Below are 26,672 nucleotides of genomic sequence, written 5' to 3' on the forward strand. Positions count from 1 at the left end.
AGATCTCTGGTACAAGGCAGAATTTTGGCCCATCTGTGGGCGAGATTTTGATAGTTAGAATGATAACTATAAATTTATAGTGTATAATTGATTCTCCCATTCAGGGTTGTATAAATTGTTATTAACGATTGATTGATTTACGTTATAATGTGGAAGTAACGCTATATTTAATGCGTTGCGTTCCTTTTTCAGACATTCAAAGATGGCGGAATGATTTGTTGCCGTCTTATGAATAGTCCTGTTTCTGTTTTTACACCGGATATCATGAATGATTGCACATTTATAAATAAAATATGGCCGCAGCGTTTACGTGCAGAAATTGACAAAGGCTAAGTGCCGAAACGCGTCTGTTTGCCCGGAGTTCAGGAAATAAATCTTTTGAACTCTCCCCCGTGAGTGCTGTCTTCTGTTACGGGTACGAATACCCGATGGAACTGTGAGCTGAATATTGAAGCGGGAACACCCCCGCTGGGCGTGCACCCGTTCGAGAGTGCAACTGGTTGGTGTTGCGGAGCGAAAATATATATTTATATATATATATATATATATCCTACTGGCGGTCGCCAGTTGGTAGTTATAGTTAGAATCTAGTGTCCATAGGAAACACATTTTTTGATTTGCTAATAACTTTGGCGTCGTTTGAGGTATCTTCGCAAAATTCTCCAAAAAAAGCAGTCTATCCAGGTCAGCTCCTAACCTGAAAGTTTGGGGGTGATTCGTCAAGCGGGGGCTGAGAAAAAAGGGGGTCCCAAAAAGTGTTTTCTCCATGTTAATTTCCATAGGAATCTTTAGTCAAGGCTACAGCCCGAACTGCTGAACGGAATTACACCAAATTTTGCTAAAAGGTAGCACTTCATTCAGAAAACGACCTTTTTTTTTAAAATTGTGTAAATCTGTTCAGTGGTTACTAAGAAATTCAAAAAATAAGAGGCAAAAAATCAATTTCCCATAGGAAACTTTAGCCAAGGCTACAGTCCGAACCGCTGAACGGAATTACACCAAATTTGGCAAAAAGGTACTGCTTGGCTCAGAAAGCGACCTTTTTTAAAATGGTGTACATCCGATCAGTACTTGCTGAGAAATTAAAAAAATAAAAATACCGATATCTAGAGACGCGGTGGATCCGCGGACCCTCCCGACCACAAGCTTTATTCTAATTGGCTGTCAACACTCCAAACCAGGAGGTGTTGGCAGCCATCTTGTGACTCGATAGAACCGAGTCACAAGAAAACAGTGAAACAAATGCGATAAATAAGAAAAGGGGGCAGGGTAGAAACACCCTGACCCTCTAGGCCTGCTCAGGGGCTCCCACAAGGACCCCCAGTGCCAAAAAAAGCATTTTTTTTTTAAATCAGCCGGATTCGTGAATCCGGACAACAAAATTTAAAAAACGAAGTGCGGACTCCCGCGCTTCGTTGTATTGAAGAATGTTAGCAACTCCCTGTGTGGAAAAGCAATGCCGGCTCCCGCAGGAGGCGGGGAGACGTCGGGACCGTGGGGGCATTGGGGCATGTCATGAATGATGTAATACGTGACATCATCAGCAGTGCATTGCGGGGGCGCTAGTTATAATTAGCTGAACTAACTATAACGGGGGAATTTCTATGGTTTTGTACGAGTGAAATGTCCAACTAACTATAATGTCCCTGAAACCTATGTTTTTTTAGTGCATATATATATAAATATACGTGTGTGTATATATGTGGGTATGTGATCAAGGGCAAGTGATGCCCGAAACGTGTCATTTGAGGAGTAATAATAAAAATGAATGCCTACATTTCCGGTGGTTCGTGTTTCTCTGTTTGCCGAAACGACAGTGCCAAAGTACGGAGAATCTGTGTGGTTATATATATATATATATATATATATATATATATATATATATATATATGTGTGTGTGTGTGTATACTACACGCTGCAGCATATATATATGTATATATATGCCATGAACCTCGCTTTGCTGTCTTCTTCAAAACAAACGAGCGTAGACCCAGGTTTGGTGCAAATATATTTATTCCAACACACCACCAGTCGCCATTACGCGTTTCGGTGGATCCCTGCCTTGATCATATGTATATATATTTTCCATGTGTGTCCCAAGTTGAAGCAGTACTCCCCAGCAACCTACTTTTAATGGGTTCAGCACATCTCTGCCCATTGCGTTTTGGATAGTGGATAGCCTTTATCCTTGATCACGGGCTGACAACATGGCGTCGCATACACAGCAGATCATTTGTTTTAATTTATACAATGCCCTTTATTGCCCTCTAGTGGACTTCCTTGATGAAATTAATTTAATGCATGCTGGGAAACTAAGTCTTTGTTGTGTGATACTTTTCCCTCTAGTGGGTAGTGATGCCATAAGTCATACATTTTAAAATATTTATCAACCTCCTGTGGGTCGCGGCAGAGATGTGCTGATACCATCGTCGGTTTTTCTAAACCAATTAAAAGTAGGTTGCTGGGGAGTGCTGCTTCAACTTGGGACACACATGGAAAATATGTTTACGGCTGTGAAGCGAGCACCACCGCGGAAGTTATGCGGGTCTGTGGTCTGGACTGTCGAGACCAATCCAGAATGGCAACTGTTTCAAAATCCTAAACCGGAACGAGTGATATGCCGCAACCCACTGGAGGGTGATAAATATTTTAAAATTTATGACTCATGGCATCACTACCCACTGGAGGGAAAGTATCACACAACAAAGACTTCGTTTCCCAGCATGCACTAAATTAATTTAATCAAGGAAGCCCACTAGAGGGCAATACAGGGCATGCTATAAATTAAAACAAATGATCTGCTGTGTATGTGATGCCATGATGTCAGCCCGTGATCAAGGCTAAAGGCTATCCAAATCGCGTAAAAAGAGGCAGAGATGTGCTGTTACCATCGTCGGTTTGCCTAAACCAATTAAAAGTAGGTTGCTGGAGAGTGCTGCTTGAACTTGGAACACACATGGAAAATATATGTATATATATGTATATATATATATCAACAACCAGGCTCTCTTCAGGTAGGAACAGAGTGCGAGACCGCTCCGGGGAAAAATTTGAAACAGGCTTTATTGATTTTAAAGCTCAGTGTGCAGAGTCCAAAGAAACGCTCGGCAGACGCGTTTCTGCTTTTAAAAATAGCTTCATCAGTGCCCGTTTCTCTGGCTAATCTCTTTCCTGGGGGTCACTTCAATTATAGGTCTCCACTGTGACCACTTCCTGTCAGATGGTTTCTTGCCCCTCCTCCGCCAAACGGACTGCTAGCCACCTCGCAATCTCCTCCCAGGCAACTGCATTCTGGGTGACGAAGTCCTCTGTGGGAGCCCATACAGTTACGGGGCTTCTCATACAACATGTGATGTCCCAATCAGATTGGCAGCTGACTTCCCACTTACTGCAGTTGTCCATAGTGATTTCCAGTCCATTCCGTTCTCCCCTTATCAGGCAATGGAATATTGCCTCCTCTCTCCCCATGTGCCAAATACCTCCTCATGGAAATGTGTAGCACCGGGGGGGCGACGTGTTGCAGACAGTGCTTCAACCCAAAGTTGCAGGTGTCCCACGTAGCACCAGATCGAGAGGGCGTCCCGCTTGCCAGTACCTGCTGACTGGCCACACAACAACAACCAGGCTCTCTTCAGGTATATATATATATATATATATATATAGCTAGCGAATAAAAAATAAAGTGGTTAGTACAGTCGGTATCCCCCCACCCAAAAATAAATCCACAAACAAATGTATAGTGCAAGAGAATACAAAAATGAAGTGGGGCAATGCTGAGCGCAGGACAGAGCACCCATAAATAAATAAAAAAGTGCTGTAATGCTGGACTGGAATGCAGCAGTGGCTGAGATTAATTAAAGCATTCCATGAATTTTGATTCAGGGAGGACCTGGCCTGGCATCGGGGTGGACTGTTCTGATGAGGAGCAGGGTCAAGGCGGATTTGCATATGGCTGGGTCCAAACTGATGAGGCATGGTGGGTGAAAAATAAGGGATTGGGATGCGGCCCAAGCGGTTGCCAGTGAGAAGCAGAGTCAAGGCTGATTTGCATATGGCTAGGTTCAAGTTGAGGTGGCACGATGGGCGAAAAACGATTGATTATGATGCAACCTTAGTGATTGCCAGTGGCTATGATTATTTCAGAAATTCCATCCATCACCTTGTTGTTGTTGCAGTTGTCGTCCTATGTGCAACAGGTATGCCCAGACGTGGGACCCGTGCTCACTGTGCCACTGTAATCAAGCTATACCTGGCTGATGAGCCCATAATAAGAGTGAAACCGATACTGGGTTGCTTGTATTCCGGTTCAGGGAGGAACCAGCCTGGCAGTTCAGGCTGGACTGTTTCCATGAGGAGCGAGGTCAAAGCTGATTGGCATATGGTTGGGTCCAAACTGAGGTGGAATGGTGGGTGAAAAATGATGGATGGGGATGCAATCAAAGTGATTGCCAGTGGCTGAGATTGATTAAAGCATTTCATCCACCACCTTGTTGTTGCAGTTGCCCCACTGAGTGTGACGGGTATGCCCAGATGTGGCTTCCGTGTTTACTGTGCCACAGGAATCAAGATATACCTGTCTGATGAGCACATGTCCTGTGTTGCTTGTATTTTAGTTGAGCAAGGACCACGCCTGGCAGTTCGGGTTGACTGTTTTAAAGAGGGTCAAGGTTGATTTTCAAATGGCTGGGTTCAAACTGAGGTGGGATGGTGGGTTAAAAATTATGGACTGTGATGCGGCCTGAGCGATTGCCAGTGGCTGAAATTAATTCAAGCATTCCATCTTGTTGTAGGTCCAACAATGAGGAATAATGCAGAATGATGTTAATACACACAGAGATCCGGAGGAGGGATATAGAGAGTATCCACTGGAAATTGTCTGCAGTAAAAATAGAGATCAGCAAATGATCTGAAATTGGGACCAAGATATATCAATTCTAAGCCATCTATCACACCCACCCAATTTAAAACGCTGAATCCCACAAAATGATAATGCTTTCTTTTTAACAACACAGCTCGGAACACTGAGGATTCAATTAATAAAATAGTGTTCCTTGTTCAAATAATACTGATTACCATTTGTTATGCAGCGACCAATCTTTAATATTACAGAAGAAGTATAAAGGCCCTTGCTGTCATACCTTATGTGGTGGCACTGTACATGCATTCAGATGGCGTGCTGATCCCAAAGCAAGGCATTCGCATTAAACGGTACACGTTCCCACTATGGAACCTTCACTGAGCCAAACCTCAACCTAAGACTTACAGAAATACAGGTGGAAAGATACATTTTGCACCTCCTCCATTGTGGGTGACACTTTTAGGACAATAACGTTTATGTACATTCTGCAATCCTCACAACAAGCGAGCAAGGAGTTTAGTCTGGGGTTTCACTTGGGTAGAACCAGACACTACAGGGTACCTTAGCTGTACCTCAAAAGAATTCAGCACATATTCTTTTTGTATTGCAGGCCCCCTCCTTGGTAGCTATTCTCAGTCACCACTCAAAGGGCCTGGGGATCTCTGTCACACAGTCCATAGCAAACAAACTGAATGCTATGCAATTGAAAGAGCAGCTGGGCAACACTGTGTGCGCACTAATATTTTGCGAGTACAGAGGTCCCCATAAGGTCCCGTTGCACAATACTTTAGCACACAGTTTGCATAATAGGGCAAAGGAGAGTTCTCCATTATGTAGTGGAGTTATTAAAAGGGACCACTCATATACACCTGAGGCTGACGAGTACAGATGTCAGTCTAAATGTGATATTTACAACTTTTTTTCTGCAGTTTAATCTCCTTTTGGTCCCCCAGGCTTAGTTTTCTCAGGACACTTCATCACATAGTAGGTTAGATTTTTTTTGTAATCCAAGCTATTCACATATCATACCTGGATTATACTTGAATCCATGCTTGCTTTACAAATTGAACTTCAAATTGACAAGGCACAGGCAAAAACGTGTACCTGATAGGGTCCTAGACTCAATGGGATATACAGGCATGGAGGTGACACATTTGAGCTGGCCTCATTCAAATCTAATTTTGTATGCAGCTTTTGAGATGGTGGTTTGCTTGCCTTGGTGAGGTAGGGGAGAGTGGTGACAATGATCATGAGACTGATATTGTATTTCCTTGTCAGTGACACAGAAATATGTGATGATTCTCAAAATTCTCATCTACCCTTGAAATATTGCTACTGGTCATTGGACTGCACCTTGCTTCCATATGAATTCAGATGCACCACAGGCAAAGCTTTGCTGCTTCTTCCAGTCTTTGCTTTATAATACACGTTTTTACAGAGCGAGTATACTAGTGCTTGCAAAAATCATACTCCACAGAGTCCAATTATTCTTGCGAATGTTTTATCCATCCACGCAAGAGCTAATTATTTAGGGACAGCCTAGACACAACCTGGACTCATGGGATATGTTCATGCATGCAGCACAAGCAGTTAGGTCCCACAAGGAGTATCACTTGTACAGAAGTAAGAAGCGAACGAAAGATGCTCTTCTCCAATCATGACTGTCAATATTTGTGTCTGAGTCGCTGCACCTATGAAGAAGAGCGCATCTCACATGTGATCATCAAAGGTGTTTCTCTGGTCAGGGCTAGAGCAAGGTCTTTGTACTCCACTTGAAGATTCTATTTTATATTTTAGCGCAGTGCTGTACAAGGAATCCTTACTAGGAACTACACCTAAACGAGATGAAAGAATAAGGCAGTGCTTCAAGAGATTTGTTGAAAAATAAGGTTTTGTGCAGACAGTGTTGCACGTTCCATTAGCTATAGTGCACTTCTAATATGACGCACAGGACACCTGCCAGGTTTGTGATGGATATCCGCTCTTCCAAACTTTAAATAAGGCCTCAAATGTCTGTTTTAAAAAGACAAAGGATGCAGTGGAGATCTCTAATCCTGGTGTACCTGCGGTTCATCGAGAAGACCGTCGATAAGCAGCTGACTGCATTCCTCGAGACAAACAACTCGCTCGACCCGTCCCAGTCCGGATTTCGAGCCAATCACAGCACCGAGACCGCCCTCATCGCAGCCACCGACGACATCAGGACCATGATGGACAACGGAGAAACAACCGCTCTCATCCTCCTGGACCTCTCGGCAGCCTTTGATACCGTATGCCATCGCACCCTCATAACCCGCCTCTTAAACACTGGGATCCAAGGAAAGGCCCTGGACTGGATCACCTCGTTCCTCTCAGACAGAACCCAGAGAGTCCGCCTCCCTCCCTTCCGCTCAGCGGCTACCGAAATCATCTGCGGCGTACCCCAAGGCTCCTCGCTCAGCCCAACCCTCTTCAATATCTACCTGAGCCCCCTCGCCGCCATCGCACGCAAACACAACATCAACGTCATCTCCTACGCCGACGACACCCAGCTGATACTCTCTCTCACCAAAGACCCAGCCACCGCCAAAACCAACCTCCAAGAAGGAATGAAAGACATCGCAGAATGGATGAAGCTCAGCCGCCTGAAGCTGAACTCAGACAAGACGGAGGTCCTCATCTTCGGACAATCACCTTCCGACTGGGACGACTCCTGGTGGCCCGCAGAGCTGGGCTCCGCGCTGACACCCTCGGACCACGCCCGCAACCTGGGATTCATCCTGGACGCCTCCCTCACGATGACCAAGCAAGTCAACGCAGTCTCGTCCTTTGCTTCAACACCCTGCGCATGCTCCGAAAGATCTTCAGGTGGATCCCCACCGAAACCAGAAAGACCGTCACCCAGGTCCTCGTCACCAGCCGACTGGACTACGGAAACGCCCTATACGCTGGAACCACCGCCAAACTCCAGAAACGACTACAACACATACAGAACGCCTCCGCACGACTCATCCTCGACATCCCTCGCCACAACCACATATCCGCCCACCTGAGAAACTTGCACTGGCTCCCCGTCAGCAAGAGGATCACGTTCAGGCTCCTCACCCACGCATACAAGGCACTCCACAACATGGGCCCCGAATACCTCAACAACCGCCTCTCGTTCTACACTCCCACCCGCCAGCTCCACTCCGCCAGCCTCACCCTCACCACCGTCCCACGGATTCGCAGAACCACCACTGGAGGAAGATCGTTCTCCTACCTGGCAGCCAAAACATGGAACTCCCTCCCTGCACACCTACGACTGACCGAGGACCATCTCACCTTCAGGAAACACCTCAAGACCTGGCTATTCGAGCAGTAGCAGCACCCCCCCTACAGCGCCTTGAGACCCTCACGGGTGAGTAGCGCGCTCTAAAAATGGATTGATTGGTTGATTGAATCTTGATGGGGATGGTAACTCCGTTATTCCCATTGGACACGCTAAAGCATCTAAAATGAGGCCTTTCAAACAAATACAATCACATTGGAAGAATATGTTGTTTGTGTTCTGCACCTACATCCACACAGATGCCGATAAAACACTACCAGAAAAGCAGACGTTCGAGGACATGATCATTTGCAAAGATGATATCAATCGAAGATTCATAGATGGGTATGTTTTAGTAGGCCATTTATACTATAGCGTTTGCTATTGAAATACATTTCCAGCGCCGTAGTGGACATTTACATTATCAGACATTTTCCAGGCGGCTAATTCTATAGAAGGTTGGGTTTTGAAGGCCTATAGACAAGTAGTGCTGCCTCGGCCACTTTCTTCAGCACCCTGGAGCTTATTTTAGCAGGCACAGAGGGGCATGTGCAGAGAAGGAGGGAGAGAGCAGAATAGAGGGATATAGGTGAGGGAAAGACAAGGGAGGGAAAGAGAAAGGAACAAGAAAGACAAGAAAGAGGAGAAATAGAGTGGATGGATGAAAAGAGGGCGAGAGTTCATTGGTTGCACGTATCAGTGTCTTTAATGAGAGTGATGTATTTGAATCATTGTGAACAGCAAACAAAAACCCTTTATTATTCCTTTTACGCTTTAAAATGCACAATATTTTAACTAGAAAATCTACAGACTCATAGCTATAAAATACCCACCACAGTCCAATACTCATTTAAGGAAAACACAATAGCAGCAAAAGATAGTCAAAGAGTATGATAGAGTCTCCTTACTTTAATGCCTATCTCTCAATGACTTTCACACTATGTCTATCTTTGAAAACTCTCACAATTTGTCTTTTCCTTCATATCTCTCTGTCTCTACCCTTCTATTTCTATCTCATTATCCTTTGCGCCACCATCCTCCAAATTGCTCCATTTCTGTTGTTTCCTCTATTCTCTCTCTCTTCTCTGTCTCTTTCCCATTTTCCTTTTCACCTCTACCTCACTTTTCCTGTTTGTTAATAGTCTGAGCTTCTTGAAATGATCACCACAATAATTCTTCCACGTAATTTATTATTTGAAAGCACCCCTGGACCTATTTTCTGTGTGCATTTAGGCAGATATAATATCCATAGTCTGTTTCCTAAGCACATAGGGGCAGATTTACAAACCCCGTATGCCACTTTTGCGTCACTTTTAACATGGGAAAAGTGACGCAAAAGTGGAGCAAGGGGCTTGTAAATGTGTCCCGTAGGCTCCAGACTGCTCTTGACCAATCCACTGTTATTGACCTGGAGACAACTGCAATAGCAAATCTGGGCACTTGTCCTACTTTGCACATGCGCGGCAATGGTTCCATCAATCACCACTGTGCTGAAGTCTCAGATAACTGCTAAAAAGGAGATCAACGTGGAAGGCTCAAACATTCAGTGATGGTCAGGTGATTGGTCATCAGACACAGCAAAATCAGCCACATCATGTATGTTAAATGAACATCTCAAGGGATTTATGTAGTGAGAATCACACTGTGAAATAACATACAGTTTGCACGGACGAGAGAAAGCACCTCTCGTGAAAAAAAGATTTTAGAGTCTACCTAGACTTGCGAAAGTCCAAGCTGTAGGTGTAAATAATACAACTTAGCTGGAATCATAGAGACATGGGAGCCTATATAGAAGTATTAAAATTGAGAAAAGCAAGCAAACCTCCTGTATTTAAAATAAAAGCGTGTGTGGAGTTTTTAGTAAACTAGTAATTGCAAGAAGGCATGATTTACCAGCATGGGGATACACATTCGTCATACTCAAAAACAGAGGGATGTTGTCTTACCCCAATGATCGTGCCATTCAGAATACAGCCATTAACAGGTTCTGCAAATTAACCCAGGCACAAAGATTAGTGTTGACAAAAAAGTAATTTTAAATTAAGCAAACATGCCTAGTAGCAAACAAAAGTGTCGTGGTGATGCTAAAATCTAAGCTTCATCTTTTATTACACAATACATTCAAAAGAAGAACATTACATTGGTGTAACTGCTAGTTGTATATTTACCAAGTTAAGGCAGTGAGATCTTTTGAGGCATTAGTAAAATACACATGTCAACTAATTAGAATAATTGCTAAGAATAATGTACATTTTCGAATTTCCAAATAGGAGTCCCGTAGCACACTATTGCCAATATGATACGCGAACGGAGAAGTTTGTGGGTCCTTCTTAGGCATGGCAGATATTTCAAACACTGTTCACTGCACAACAATAAATGAGTAAACAGCAAAAAAGTAAATGAACACAATACAATATAGTAAAGCATATTTGACATCATAAAAATCACAATCAATGATTATGTATATATATATATATATATATATATATATATATATATATATATATATATATATATATATATATATATATATATATATATTTATATATATATATTACCTACTGGCGGTCGCCAGTAGGTAGTTATAGTTAGGACCACGTTTCCATAGGAAATCCGCAACATTCTATTTTGAATAACTTTGGCGTCGGTTGACGAATCCTCGCGAATTTTTCAAAATAGGTGGGGCGCTACGCTCTGCTCCTACCCTGAAAGTCTCGGGGGGATTCGTCAAGCGGGGGCTGAGATAAAAGGGGGGTCCCAAAACGCGTTTTTCCCATGCATTTTTCCATAGGACATTTAGATACAGCTACAGCCCGAACGGCTGAACAGAGTTACTTGAAATTTGGCAGAGAGGTAGTCCTCAGGTCAAGGAAGTGCCTTTTGTAGGTCTGGTGTAAATCTGTTCAGTAGTTCCTGAGAAAATAGCATTTAAATCAATATATATATCTGTGGCAGCTTACGGTGCGCTTACCGTGCGCTTACGGTAAGCTTACCGTACGCGTACGGTGACGTGCGCGAGCGCGATTCTGATTGGCTGTTATATCTTAGTAAACATTCGAATCGGTCGAAACCAGGAAGCGGCGGCCGCCATTTTGTGTGTTTCACACAGAAAAAAAAGGGTGATAACTTGAAAAGGGGGCAAGGAGGAGAGTTACAGACCCCCTAACATTTGAAAGGGGGCAAAGAAGGACAGAAAAGTACAAAAAAACATTTATTAATTTTAAAAAAAAATCGCGGGGTACGCGTACGGTAAGCTTACGGTAAGCTTACCGTACGCGTACGGTAGAAAAAAAAAATAAAAAAAGAAATAAAATTCAGATTTAAGTGTTTAGATATTAGGGGGCTCTAAAAAGAGCCGTTGTGTTTATGAAGTGATTTGATTTTTTAGTGGTACCTACAAGTAAGTACCGATGCAGAGTCTAAGGTTCAAGAGGAAGACTCTGTTCCCTTCATCAGTGAAGTGTACACCATCTCCTCTATAAATGTCTTGCATGTCGTAACGCAAGTTGTTGTGGTAAATGGAACCCATACCATAGTCTCGGAGGAAAGCAGAAACAGATTTGTTGACGTGCTTTCTTGCTTTGTCAATCTGCGGACAAAAATGATTGGACCAGTTCCATTTTTGCCTTTGGCATATGTTAGAAAACACAAAGGCAGTTTTAGGGAAAAGTGAAAACAGTTGTGCAAAGGTCTCCTTCATAAGCATTTCCAGACCTACCCCAGTCAAAGTGCCTAGGTCATTGCCACCACAGTGCACTATTATTAGGTCAGGGTGTTGGATTTGCATGAAGGATTTCACCAATGGCATCAATTGGTGCCACTTTAACCCTCTCTGACCAATCCATTTAATGTCTACATTTGGCAAAGCAAGGTCTCTCACCATATCTGTTTTCTCTGCATACTTTTCACTCCAGAAGACATAGCTGTGCCCTACAATCCACACTGTGAACATCTTTAAAGGAGAACTGGATGCACTCAGGAGGTGTAATTCAGTAGAATGGTAAAAAGAAATGAAAGACAGTTTGGAAATGGAGGCATACATATTTTTTTTATAAAAAAAAGAACTGATTGGCTGTTTCATACCATTCTAGAATAAAAACTAGGCTGTATGTGTAAATTTATAGAAGCATGTTTTGTATTGGTACAGAAAAATGTGTTACCAAAGAACAGTACTATGGATTTGCTGTTAGGTTTGAAAAGTCAAGCACTCCTGCTCTTTGGAAATGAAACATTGTGTGGCGAACTTCTGACCTAACTCTACACAGCAGTGTTTCAAGAGCAGTTGCTATGGTAGCAGGCAGAAGTCAAGTTGGGGGAAGGGTACTAGGCAGAAGTCAAGTTGGGGGAAGGGTACTTTTGGAAAAGGGTTGGTTTTCAACCAATAGAAATGTGTGATTACATTTGAAAAAAAGGGGGAAGCACTGAGATTTGAAACTAACATGTATATGTGTGGAAAAAGAGAGGGAAAGTTTGCCATTATCTGGTTCTACTGAGAGGAGAGAGGTGAACAGAACAGAGATCCTGGCTCTGATAATCTGCTGTTTGAGTGCCACATTTCTTTCACAACTAACTAATTTTAAAGGTGAGTTTAGAGTTTGAGAGGGGATGTATATGGTAAATTAAGAAATGAATAATAGAATTGGAATTCCTTTTGTTGAAGTTGTGTTTATTATTTTCTGTTTTGGGAGAAATTTAAATGTGAGGAACATGTAAAATAATATGGACTATGTTTTCACGAAAATTTAAGGTGTACTGGTAAAAATAAGGAATACTTTAAGGGTTTGAGGTTGCACTCAGTAATGCAAATACATTCAGCATCAGTGAGGCTGGTTGCCCTTGCTGGAGTGTAGTGAGTCACCCAGGTTATACATGTTGCTGGTCTCAGAAAACTGTTTGGTATTGCTCTGGTGATTTTACATTTGCATTAGATGGAAAGGGGGAGGTTTTTTTTAATGCAGAAGCAGACTCTTAGCACACAGCCAGCTGCTTATCCTGTGGAATCATGCATAGTATTCACAACCGAGTGGGGTTTGAGGTTTCAGTTAGTAATGCAAATACATTCAGCATCACTAAGGCTGGTTGCCCTTGCTGGAGTGTAGTCAGTCACCCAGGTTACACATGGTGCTGGTTTCAAAAAGCAGTTTGGACATGTGCTGTTTTCAGAATCTGAAAAGTGGATTCAAAATGTGTCAGTCTGTAAAAGTGTTTATCACTTGCCAAAAAAAAGAGTAGTAAGTGTGCTTTCAAATTGGCAAAGAAATTTCGTTTTGTGACTAATATGAAAACATGACTCTGTGTGCAAATAGGAATTACAGGCAGAGATTTATTGCGTATTGCTCTGGTGATTTTACGTTTGCATTAGATGGAAAGGGGGAGCCATTTTTTTGTATGCAGAAGCAGACTCTTAGCACACAGCCAGCTGCTTATCCTGTGGAATCATGCATAGTATTCACAACCGAGTGGGGTTTGAGGTTTCAGTCAGTAATGCAAATACATTCAGCATCACTAAGGCTGGTTGCCCTTGCTGGAGTGTAGTCAGTCACCCAGGTTACACATGGTGCTGGTCTGAAAAAGCAGTTTGGACATGTGCTTTTATCAGAATCTGAAAAGTGGATTCAAAATGTGTCAGTCTGTAAAAGTGTTTATCACTTGCCAAAAAAAAGAGTAGTAAGTGTGCTTTCAAATTGGCAAAGAAATTTCGTTTTGTGACTAATATGAAAACATGACTCTGTGTGCAAATAGGAATTACAGGCAGAGATTTATTGCGTATTGCTCTGGTGATTTTACATTTGCATTAGATGGAAAGGGGGAGCCATTTTTCTGTATGCAGAAGCAGACTCCTAGCACACAGCCAGCTGCTTATCCTGTGGAATCATGCATAGTATTCACAACCGAGTGGGGTTTGAGGTTTCAGTCAGTAATGCAAATACATTCAGCATCACTAAGGCTGGTTGCCCTTGCTGGAGTGTAGTCAGTCACCCAGGTTACACATGGTGCTGGTCTGAAAAAGCAGTTTGGACATGTGCTTTTATCAGAATCTGAAAAGTGGATTCATAATGTGTCAGTCTGTAAAAGTGTTTATCACTTGCCAAAAAAAAGAGTAGTAAGTGTGCTTTCAAATTGGCAAAGAAATTTCTTTTTGTGACTATTGTGAAAACATGACTCTGTGTGCAAATAGGAATTACAGGCAGAGATTTATTGCGTATTGCTCTGGTGATTTTACATTTGCATTAGATGTAAAGGGGGAGCCATTTTTTTGTATGCAGAAGCAGACTCTTAGCACACAGCCAGCTGCTTATCCTGTGGAATCATGGATAGTATTCACAACCGAGTGGGGTTTGAGGTTTCAGTTAGTAATGCAAATACATTCAGCATTCCTAAGGCTGGTTGCCCTTGCTGGAGTGTAGTCAGTCACCCAGGTTACACATGGTGCTGGTTTCAAAAAGCAGTTTGGACATGTGCTGTTTTCAGAATCTGAAAAGTGGATTCAAAATGTGTCAGTCTGTAAAAGTGTTTATCACTTGCCAAAAAAAAGAGTAGTAAGTGTGCTTTCAAATTGGCAAAGAAATTGCGTTTTGTGACTAATATGAAAACATGACTCTGTGTGCAAATAGGAATTACAGGCAGAGATTTATTGCGTATTGCTCTGGTGATTTTACATTTGCATTAGATGGAAAGGGGGAGCCATTTTTTTGTATGCAGAAGCAGACTCTTAGCACACAGCCAGCTGCTTATCCTGTGGAATCATGCATAGTATTCACAACCGAGTGGGGTTTGAGGTTTCAGTCAGTAATGCAAATACATTCAGCATCACTAAGGCTGGTTGCCCTTGCTGGATGGAGTCAGTCACCCAGGTTACACATGGTGCTGGTCTGAAAAAGCAGTTTGGACATGTGCTTTTATCAGAATCTGAAAAGTGGATTCATAATGTGTCATTCTGTAAAAGTGTTTATCACTTGCCAAAAAAAGAGTAGTAAGTGTGCTTTCAAATTGGCAAAGAAATTTCGTTTTGTGACTAATGTGAAAACATGACTCTGTGTGCAAATAGGAATTACAGGCAGAGATTTATTGCGTATTGCTCTGGTGATTTTACATTTGCATTAGATGGAAAGGGGGAGCCATTTTTTTGTGCAGAAGCAGACTCTTAGCACACAGCCAGCTGCTTATCCTGTGGAATCATGCACAGTATTCACAACCGAGTGGGGTTTGAGGTTTCAGTCAGTAATGCAAATACATTCAGCATCACTAAGGCTGGTTGCCCTTGCTGGAGTGTAGTCAGTCACCCAGGTTACACATGGTGCTGGTCTGAAAAAGCAGTTTGGACATGTGCTTTTATCAGAATCTGAAAAGTGGATTCATAATGTGTCAGTCTGTAAAAGTGTTTATCACTTGCCAAAAAAAAGAGTAGTAAGTGTGCTTTCAAATTGGCAAAGAAATTTCGTTTTGTGACTAATATGAAAACATGACTCTGTGTGCAAATAGGAATTACAGGCAGAGATTTATTGCGTATTGCTTTGGTGAATTTACATTTGCATTAGATGTAAAGGGGGAGCCATTTTTTTGTGCAGAAGCAGACTCTTAGCACACAGCCAGCTGCTTATCCTGTGGAATCATGCATAGTAATGAAAACCGAGTGGGGTTTGAGGTTTCAGTCAGTAATGCAAATACATTCAGCATCAGTAAGGCTGGTTGCCCTTGCTGGAGTGTAGTCAGTCACCCAGGTTACACATGTTGCTGGTCTCAAAAAGGTGTTTGGTATTGCTCTGGTGATTTTACATTTGCAATAGATGGAAAGGGGGTGTTATTTTTTTATGCAGAAGCAGACTCTTAGCACACAACCAGCTGCTTATCCTGTGGAATCAAGCACAGTATTCACAACCGAGTGGGGTTTGAAGTTTTAATCAGTAATGCAAATACATTCAGCATCACAAAGGCTGGTTGCCCTTGCTGGAGTGTAGTCAGTCACCTAGGTTACACATGTTGCTGGTCTGAAAAAGCTGTTTGGACATGTGCTGTTTTCAGAATCTGAAAAGTGGATTCAAAATGTGTCAGACTGTAAAAGTACTTATCACTTGCCAAAAAAGTAGTAGAAAGTATGCTTTGCAATTGGCAAAGAAATTTCGTTTTCTGCCTAATTTCAAACCATGACTCTGTGTGCACACAGGAATTGTTTTTAGATATTTAATTTGTGATGGTGTTATTGTGATTTTCACTTGTAGGAAAGGGGTACATAGTATTTTAAGATTTGAAAAGATCATAAAAAATGTAGTAATATATTTAAATAAAATAAAGGAATTTTTTTTTAGTTTTTTTCAGGTATTGCTGAAGAGCAGTGAACAAAATTTAAGATGCCTACAAAATCCAGACTAAAGAAAGACCACAAAAAAAACCTATATTTGAAGACAACTGGAGGACCTAAGTTAGTTGGAGATGCTCATGTTGGGAAAAAGAACAAATCTTCTGGTAAGCAGACAAAAGATTTTTTAAAGAACATCTTCAAAAAAAGGAAAAATGTACAAAATGTCTGTACTGGAAAGAATGTTTTCAATAGAAAAAAACAGGAAAAAATTGAGAATTTAGTTAATGCAAATATACCTTCTGCAACAACAAAGATTAACTGAAACAGAAAAACAGCGTTTAAAGAGATACGTAGAAAAATGTTTCAGAGAAGAGTTATGTCCAATTTGATAAAGCATGTGAAGAAATATAAGCAAAAGGCAAAATATTACAAGAGAAAAAAAGAAATTGAAGCCATTGCAGCAAAGGCATTAGAATTAAAAAGGAAACTATTCATTTTAATTTTGAATAGGATGCGTACATTAGATAAAATGGTTAATGTACTGAAATCACAAAGCAAAAGGAAAAGAGTAGTGAACAGAACAAACTTTTGTAAAGTGTTTTTAGGAAAATGGATGCATAGTTCAAGTAGTGAACCTTTTTTTAATGAAGAGAGTTATTTTCAAAGTAATAGTTTGCTGCATGCAGTTGACACCAGAGGTCGTGCTTATGAAGTGAAAAATGGTTGCATAATGGAGAAGGAGATAATGGTTCCAAGAGATGAGGTACAAGTGATGGCGGATGAGGCTATGGGGAGACGTCCTAAAGCCCCAGTGTACACTTGGAATTGTAGTAGTATTTGCACTGTGCGTCAGGAATCTATTGATAAATTTCGTGAGTTTCTAAGAGAATATAGTAAAAAAAGTGTAAAACAGAAGATTAAAGAGCTTCAAAGTCTAGATCCATGCAGAGTGAGAGAGAATACTGGTTTGCAGGGTCATTCTCTGGCTTGTCTATCTAGAAAAGTGTGTAATAGTGTTTTCCATCATTTTAGGATGCTGGCTGTTCATCATACTGAAATGAGAAAGTTTGTGAGACGGTTGTATTTTGCTAAAAGTCCAGCAATAAAGTTAGATGAATTGAATAGGGCTCTGTTCCGTGGATCGGTATCAGATGTAGAGAAGGTTGTTGATGAAATTCAGTTTTGTTACTTTGGTCCTGAACAAAACAGTGCAGAAAAGGACACAGTAAATGAGGAAGAAGTGGAAGAGAATGTAGAACCCTCTGTAAGTAAGACATTTAATGATCACATAACAAAATTTGAAAAAATCTCTAATGAAAGACCAAATATTACTTGTATTTGTTGCCGCAGAACTCATTATAGAAAACAAACTAGGAATGTTGATCTCTACAGAAAGAGTGAAAATGAAGATAATTATAAGTGGAAAGATTTTGCCACATATATATTTCTAGAAAATTGTTTTGAATTGGGTGAAGATCAGCGTATTTGTAAATACTGTTACAACAAGTTAGAGGAAAATAGAATGCCGACCAGAGCTGTACATAATAATTTAGAATTGGATGCTATTCCTGCTGAACTTTCTGAATTAAATACATATGAGTCTATACTTATTCAATGTGTTCATCCGTTCCAGACCATAGTACGTATGGAGCCCAAAACTGGTAAATTACCTCCTTCAGATTTACTGAGAGGTTTAAAAGGTAGAGTGGTGTATTTGCCCTTGGATTTGAAAAAAAATATGGAAACTATTGATGCGGATACTTTGGAAACTGAACCATTAGTTATTCTGGTTAATGGTGTACCTACAAAGAATAAGAAGATTTGGCAGGAGCTGGTAGATGTACGGAAAGTACAAAGAGCAAATTTGTATTTGAAAAGGAATAACAAATGGTATGAATCAATTTATATAGAAGAAGAAGAAGAAGATTTACAAGAAGACACAGAAACATCAACTGGACAAATTGAAAAAGTGGACAAGTCAAAGGAAGAAGAAATTTATGAACATTTTAGCATACATCCTCTTCATTCAAAAGAAGTTATGGGAGACAATATTGATCTGTTTCAGATGAAGAAAGCAAAAGGAACTCCCGTGAGTGTATGGGAGGAGAGCTTGGAAGCTCGATGTTTTCCTCAGCTGTTTCCTAAAGGAAAAGGAGGACGATACGATGAACGTCCAGAACAGATTCCAGCTTCTGAGTATCGGACTACAAGACTATATGCTGAAGATCCCAGATTTCGACAAAGTATTCCTTATTTGTTCCATCTTTTATTTGAAAGCGACTTGTCTGCACTGTCTTATGCAGTAAATCACATTTTAAAAAGTGGAGTACATTTACAAAATGTGTCTGCTAAGGATTTTATGTAGAAAGTGCAGCACCGAGATGATCATTTGGAAACACAACTGATCAATCTGATGGCTTGTCAGCGTGGGACAAATGAATATTGGTACCGACGCCATGGTGAATTAAAATGCATGTTACGGAATTTAGGAACACCAACATGGTTCCTTACCCTAAGCTGTGCTGAGTACGCTTGGGATGATTTACTGGATTTTCTACGAGAGGCAAATTCAAACATTAAAAACATCGAATACAAGACAGCAGGAGAACTGTGCTCATTGGATCCGGTTAATGTTTGCAGATATTTCAATCATAGATTTGAGGCTATGATGTCCTTCATCTGCAATAAAAAAAATCCACCTCTAGGAGAAGTAGTGGATTTCTTTTGGAGAAAAGAGTACCAGGCAAGAGGTGCTCCTCATATTCATATGCTGTTGTGGATCAAGGATGCCCCAAAGTTTGGAACAGATGCTGATGAAGCAGTGTTATCTTACATTGAAGAATATGCAACATGTGCTATACCAAAAAGCACAGAAGAGAAAAAGTTAAAGGAGCAAGATTTACGTTTCCAAAGTCATCGGTGTGGAAAATACTGTCGACGGAAATACAAGAGCAAAGAAAAATACTACACTAAATGTCGATTTGGATTTCCTAGACCTGTTCTTTCAAATGGAAGAGTAAACAGTTTTATGTCATCTGTGAGACATACTATCACAAGAAAATCACCTAAGAATACCTACAACCTAAAAAGAAAAGAAGAATCAAAAAATATAAATGACTACAACCCAGTCATTTTATCCATGTGGAATGCTAACATGGATATACAATATGTAGCTGACAATTCCATTGCTGTTGCTCGATATGTAACGTCTTACATTACTAAATCTGAAAAAACTGAATTGAAAGAAATGTGGGAAGAGATTTCTCACGAGAAGACTGTCAGTAAGAAGCTGTACAGTTTCAGTTTAAAGATGTTATCGCATCGAGAAATTGGGTCCTACGAATGTTCAGATAGGTTATCTTCTGCAAGTCTCTACTCGAAATCAAGAAGAATAATTTGGGCAAGTTTAGGCCTTGCAGCAATGAGAAATCGGGTACTGAAATCTGTTGGAGAAATTGAATATTTGGCCGAGAATGACCCAGAAAGTACAGATATTTTGAAATAAAACATGTTGGACACATATTATCCAAAAAGAAGTCATCATCTGGAGAACATGTGTCTCTATGAAGTGCTGCAGAACTACATTTATTCACGGAAAGCCGCAGAAGACATCAACAATGGAAAATATAAAGTCATTGGTGAGGAAGGATGTTTGGTGAAGCAAACAAAAGGAAGTTTGATAAATCACAGGAAGCTGAGTTGCGACACTACTGTCAAAAAGGAATTTTACTACTTGGCTCTTTTACAGCTGTTTAAACCATGGCGTACAGAGGATGAACTACTGGGAGAATTTCAAAGCTATGAAGATTCATTTAATGCTTGCAAAGACAGCATATAATGCAGTACATTCTCAACTTATCTGCAAATGTTAAATGAAGAAATTGAACAGGAAACTACAATTGCAGCTGAAGTAGCTAGAGACAGTTCTCAAGACAGCCAAAGTTCAGGAACACTCAGTCAAGATCCCCTAGGACAACCAATCGTTGAAAATGAAGCATCAATAGCCATGAATGAAGTGGAAACGGCTATGAATCAAGCTCAAGAAGAATTTATAGACTTACAAAATTTGGAAAGACAACTGAATGAAGAGCAGCAACAAATTTATGAAGAGATCAGAAACAAAATTGATCACGGATTTCTACATGAAAAAAAAGAGTGCTCATGCACATCATTTCATCCAATCAGGATGTATGTAAGCGGACAAGCTGGAACTGGAAAAAGTTTCCTAATAAAAGTCATCAGAAGCTACCTACAGCAAAAAACGGATTCTACTTTGTCTTGTGTGGTTACTGCTCCAACTGGGTTAGCAGCATATAACATAAAAGGAATCACCTTACATCGTTTGCTAATGTTACCAGTGGAGCATGAGAACAAAATACAATACAACAAGCTAACTGGAGAAGCATGCTTGGAAGTTTCAAGAGTATTGAAGAAGATGCAAGTTCTCATTATTGATGAGGTGAGCATGGTATCAAACTTAATGCTTGCCTTTGTGCATTTAAGAATGCAGCAAATTCTAAGGACAGACTATGACGTGTTATTTGGTGGAAAACATGTCATAGTTTTTGGGGATCTTCTACAACTTACTCCAGTTAAAGGACAACCAGTGTTTAATACTGTGACACATGAAGACACAAAGAAGTCATTGGGAAGCATCGGTAATGCAAATATTTGGTCCTTCTTTGAGTACAAGGAACTTACTACTAATATGAGGCAAGCAAACGATGAAGAATATGGAAGTATTCTGAAAGATATCAGAATTGGACTACTCACAGAAGTTGGCAAAAAAGCATTACAGAGTCGGCTGCTACATAAATTATTTCCAAAGGAAGAAATAGTTGCAGAGAAGATATACAAGAACATTGCAGAAAAGAAAAGTGTCATCTGCTTAATGCCAACTCTACGTGAATGCTCAATATTCAATGAGGAGCTTTTAAAATTGGAAAAGGAAGATATCAGGAAATTGGAAGCAGTGGACAAAATTGAGGATTCACTAGAGAAGAACATTTCCAAAACAGCTGGATTAGAAAAAAATCTATATGTTTGCATGAACTGTAGAGTATTTTTAAGGAGAAATTTGGATGTTGAAAAAGGTTTAGTTAATGGAGCTATGAGAAGAGTTGTGGGTTTTATTAATTATCAGAAAAAAGATGGAATTGAATGTTTAAAAATAAAATTTGATCAGATAGAAGAAGTTAAAGACATTTGTCGTTGTTCAGTTCGTTTCATGCTTGTGAAAGACTTATATGTACGTAGGAAGCAGTTTCCGTTTTCGCTAGCATATGCTGTAACTATTCACAAGTCTCAAGGATTGACTGTAGATTGTGCTTTTGTGAACATTGGTTCAACTGTGTTCAAAGAAGGCATGGCTTATGTAGCTTTGTCACGAGTGAAAACATTATCTGGTTTATTCATGATAGACTTTGATGACTCAAAAGTTAGTGCTGATACAAATTGTGTAAAGGAGTATAATAGATTAAGAAGAACCTATGCTCCTCATTTAGGTCAGTATCCTGTGTTGGAGAAACGTGTAGTTTCTCGTAAAAGGAGAAATGAGAATATCTGTAATGAAGATGTAGAGAGGAGGAAAACAAGAGGAGTGATGTAATTGCAAGCAAAAAGAAAAAGGAAAATGAAGAACAGGGTGTAGGATGTCATTTTGAAAATAGCTCTGGTGTCAACTGCTACGCTAATGTAGTGCTGAATGTTGCATTTTATCTGGAAAGTGTGCAAGAGCAGATAATAGTAAATCAGAGAAAAAGATTCTGTTCTGAGTTGAGTCTCCTTTTTCAAAAGCTGAGTAATGATAAAACTCAAATAGAAAGTGCTACTGAAATTAGAAAACTTTTAGATGTATGTTCAGGATGAACACAGTTTTCTCAAAATGTACAGCAAGACGCACAGGAATTCTTGATGTTTTTTCTTCAGGTACTGGAAGAAGAAGGGGTTCCCATTGAAAATTTGTTTGGTCTCTCTTATAAATGGGAACATAGTTGTGAAAACTGTTACAATACATGTGGCTCTAATGTTGATTCTGAAAGGTTTATTTATTTAACATTGCCAGAAAGTAAAACAGTCACTTTTGCTAAATTAGTTAAAGATGCTAATCATAACATGGAATGCAGTGAGTGTCAATCTGAAATGTTTTCTACGTTACTTTTAAAGGAATACGGACAATATGTAATTTTAATGATGCAACGAGGTAAAGCTGATGGTTCAAAATTGGATACTTTAATAAAGAAGTTTACAGGACAGCAATTATCAATTTCAGGAAAAACTTTTGTAACAGTTGCAATAATTTTCCATGAAGGACCTACTGTTACTTCTGGACATTACACAGTTTATCTTAAATGTGAAAAAGGCTGGACACTGTGTAATGATTCCCAATTGATTTTCAAGCAACGTTTGCCTTTTGATTTAGCAAATTCCTATCTAATCTTCCTGAAACCTAAATTTTAGAGAGACTTGGCAAGATGTGTACAAAACAATTTTACCATTTTATTGGATTACCATTGGAATTTTCAAAAAAAATGATTTTTCAAATTATCATTTGGCCTAATGGAAAGGTAACCAATTGTAATGTGGACTTTTTAAATTTTTAATGAAACTTTGGAAAACCAAAAATTTAGACAAAATCGGTAACATCTGCACAATATAAATTTTGGAATGTTATTGGATTGCCATTGGAAATTTATTCAAAAAAGATTTTTAAAATTACTATTTGGCCATGAGGAAAGGTAAACAATTGTATTGTGGACTTATTTAATTATTAATTAATCTTTCGGAAACCAAAATGTTACAGAGAATCGGTGAGATCTGTACAATTTAAACTTTAGAATTATATTGGATTACCATTGGAAATTTAATCAAAAAAGAATTTTAAAATTACTATTTGGCCTAAAGGAAATGGAACCAGATGTATTGTGGAGTTATTTGAGATATATTTTTGTGATTATACTTCTGAAACAAAAATGTCAGACGGTATTTTAAAGAAATAAGTATTGATATTAGTTGATATTTTTTTAGAATATTATGCATTTCTATAATGTTATGTTTAAGTTAAAGGAGATTCTGGGCTTTTTTTATACAATCTTTGAGATTGTTATTTTTTTTTTGCCCGCTGTTAAATGATGAATGCAATTGCTTTCACAATTTATAGTGAAATGCAATATATTCTGAAAACAGCAAAAAAAAGGCAAAACATTTTTGGGGAAAAACATGTAAATACGTGTACTGTGTAATATATTGATTTATTAAATATTAATACTTTTTTCTTTTTTTTCAGATTGTGAAAGAAAATTTTCAAAACAAACCAACCATTTTTTCAAGTAATTTCAATTACATTTTAATTAAAAATTAAATTGTTGGGTGGGACAGGTAACTGAGAAATTAGAAGGTCTCTTTCTTCCACTTTATCTCAAAAAGATTTTTAGTATTTAGTTATTAATTCCTCAAGGATCTTGAGATGTGGTAATTGATTTTTAGTGTTTTTTTAAAAAAAAAAAAAAAATATGCTTACCGTACGCGTACGGTAAAAAAAAAAAAAAAAAACAGTTTTAAAGAAAAAATAAAAAAAAGTTGAGAGGTAAGGTTGGCTCTTAAAAGAGCCATTTTGTTCATGCAGGGACAGAGGAAAGGAAGTATGGGAACATTAGCTGGTTGGACATTTGTGCTGATCTATTTTGTTGTTAATGAGGGAAACACTGGTCTCCCTATGAACAATTAGATCATGGCAAAATGAACACCGCATAGTAACCCTACCAAACCGAGGGTTCATTTCCAGAGGTTCAGAAAAAGGTGAATGTGCCCCCACAGATGAAGGGCTCTGCTGAGCTTCCGAAGAAGGACTCGGCTGAGCTGCTGTGGATGTGCTTGCTCGACTTACTGAAGGGTTGCCCCTAGTATGTCGTGCATGTGTCCTAGGATGCACATCCTCAAGGTGTCTCAACATAGTGTGATTCCCAAAGGAATACTTCTTGTTGGGATTACCTCGCGAAAGTACACGCTGGCACAGCTTGCAAGTCACCAAGGCAGCATTGACTTTTTTCTCACCCTCTGGAAAACTGAAATACTCCCATATGAAAGAGCTCTTCTGTTTCCTCTTTCTCTGCCTGATGGTGGTGCTGCTAGCCTCACTCTCAGCAGAAGAGTGCTGTTCTGCCATCGTATCACAAAGACAAGTCAGCTCCTTCTCCTAAGGGATCACAAGCAGAAATGAGGGGAATGGGTGTGGTGTAGGAGAGTTCTAGAACTGAAAGTAGTTTCAACCAATCAAAAGTTGTGTTTCATGATCACATGACCCACCGTGCGCGTACGTTACGCTTACGTTACGCTTACGGTGCGCTTATGGTGCGCTTACGGTAAAAGTGCGCATGCGCGTAAAAAAGACACGCGCTCGCGCGCATGCGCAAAACAGTCACTCTACAACACTTCCGCGTAACGTGCGCGTGTAGCGTACACGCCTACGCGCCCCACGCACAGTACGCGCGGCTATGCAAATTGCGTAACTATACGCAAACAGAGTAGAAAAATTACGGACATTGCGTAAACCGTACGCTTACCGTACGCTTACCGTACGCGCAGTAAAAAAAAAATATATCTTTTCTATGTTATACTAATATATCTTACCTGTTTGGTAAAAAAAAAAGAGAAAACTTGATATATTGCATATTTTTTTTTTAAAAAACATAGTGTTTTAAGAGAATAAAAAGTTTAAAAAAAAATGGTTTTTTTAAAAAAAAAAACACATTTAAGATAAGAATTTATAATAAAAAAATCATACAAAATCAATTAAAAAAAATATGGGAATCACATATGTTATAGGTAAGAATTAGCATTTAAAAAACCATACAAATTCACTGAAAAAACTATGGGTTTCACACACGTTATAGTTAGAAATTAGCATTTAAAAAACCTTGCAAATTCACTGAAAAAACCATAGGTTTCACACATGTTATAGTTAGGGATTAGCATTTAAAAAACCTTGCAAATTCACTGAAAAAACCATAGGTTTCACACATGTTATAGTTAGGAATTAGCATTTAAAAAACCTTGCAAATTCAGTGAAAAAACCATAGGTTTCACACACGTTATAGTTAGCTGGACATTTCACTCGTAAAAAACCAATGAAATTTCCCCGTTATAGTTAGTTAAGCTAACTATAACTCGTGCGCCCGCAATGCACTGCTGATGACGTCACATATTACATCACTCATGACATGGTCAGTGACATCACTGATGACATCACTGATGACATCTCAAATGACATCACTGATGACATCACTGATGACTTCATCCATGTGATGGAGTGGCAGATCTCCTCTCACCCTAATATAACCTTTGATACACACATTCAAAAATAGAGACTGAAATTTTCAAAAAAATGGACATACCAATACCAATTACAACAACCTCTTCAATAATTCTAAGAACCACAAAAACATCCACTCATTAACCAACAGTCCTGTACAGTCACTCATTCGTGTACTCACACATCAAATGTACTCATACACCAATACATCCTGTTACACAATGCCACTCATCCACAGAGTTACTGACACATATAGTCACTCATGAAAAAAAGAAAGAAACATACATTTACTTGCATATACAGTTATACACACACCACCACACTTACTTCTACAGAAACTTACACATACTTAGTCTTTTAAACAATCACTTATAGAAACACATACTTATTCATACAGGAACTCTTTCAATCTCTCACTCTCACATATACTCACTTATATACACCAATAGTCACATATACTTGTTTAAAACATATGTAGTTACTCATAAAGACACTATTGAGACAGCCATTCACTCACTAACACACCCATACACACACTCTTCCACCCATACAGTCCTGCACATATGCTGTCTTCAACACATACAAACAGTGAGTCACTCATTCATGCACCTATGCACTACGTAATACCCCCCACCGAACCATATAGACACTGATACTCAAAAAACCAACTAATAACCTATATAGACACTCATGCAGCTACTCACCAACCCATGCAGCCACTTATACACAAAGTGAGAGACTGATACAGATATTTACATATTTAAACATTACTCACTAAGGGCCTCATGTAGGTAGCCAAATACCGGTCGGTAACGGCCGATTTTCGGTAATTATACCGTTACCGACCGGTATTTTGGCTTTTGAGATGTAGGGGGCTCATTTCTGTATTCGGTAATTGACCGAATCGGTAAAATTA

General features: G+C 39.6%; 1 protein-coding gene across 1 annotated transcript in view; it reads right to left on the minus strand.

Annotated features, from left to right (window-relative positions):
* VWF (von Willebrand factor) overlaps positions 1-26,672 on the minus strand; it is a 1,048,714-nt gene that overhangs the window by 149,443 nt on the left and 872,599 nt on the right. Inside the window, exon 46 of the mRNA XM_085652611.1 lies at positions 10,094-10,134. Within this exon, the coding sequence (XP_085508737.1) occupies positions 10,094-10,134 (41 nt within the window). The remainder of the gene's footprint in view (positions 1-10,093; positions 10,135-26,672) is intronic.

Source organism: Triturus cristatus, chromosome 4_1 (assembly GCF_964204655.1).
Source record: "Triturus cristatus chromosome 4_1, aTriCri1.1, whole genome shotgun sequence".
NCBI lineage: Eukaryota > Metazoa > Chordata > Amphibia > Caudata > Salamandridae > Triturus > Triturus cristatus.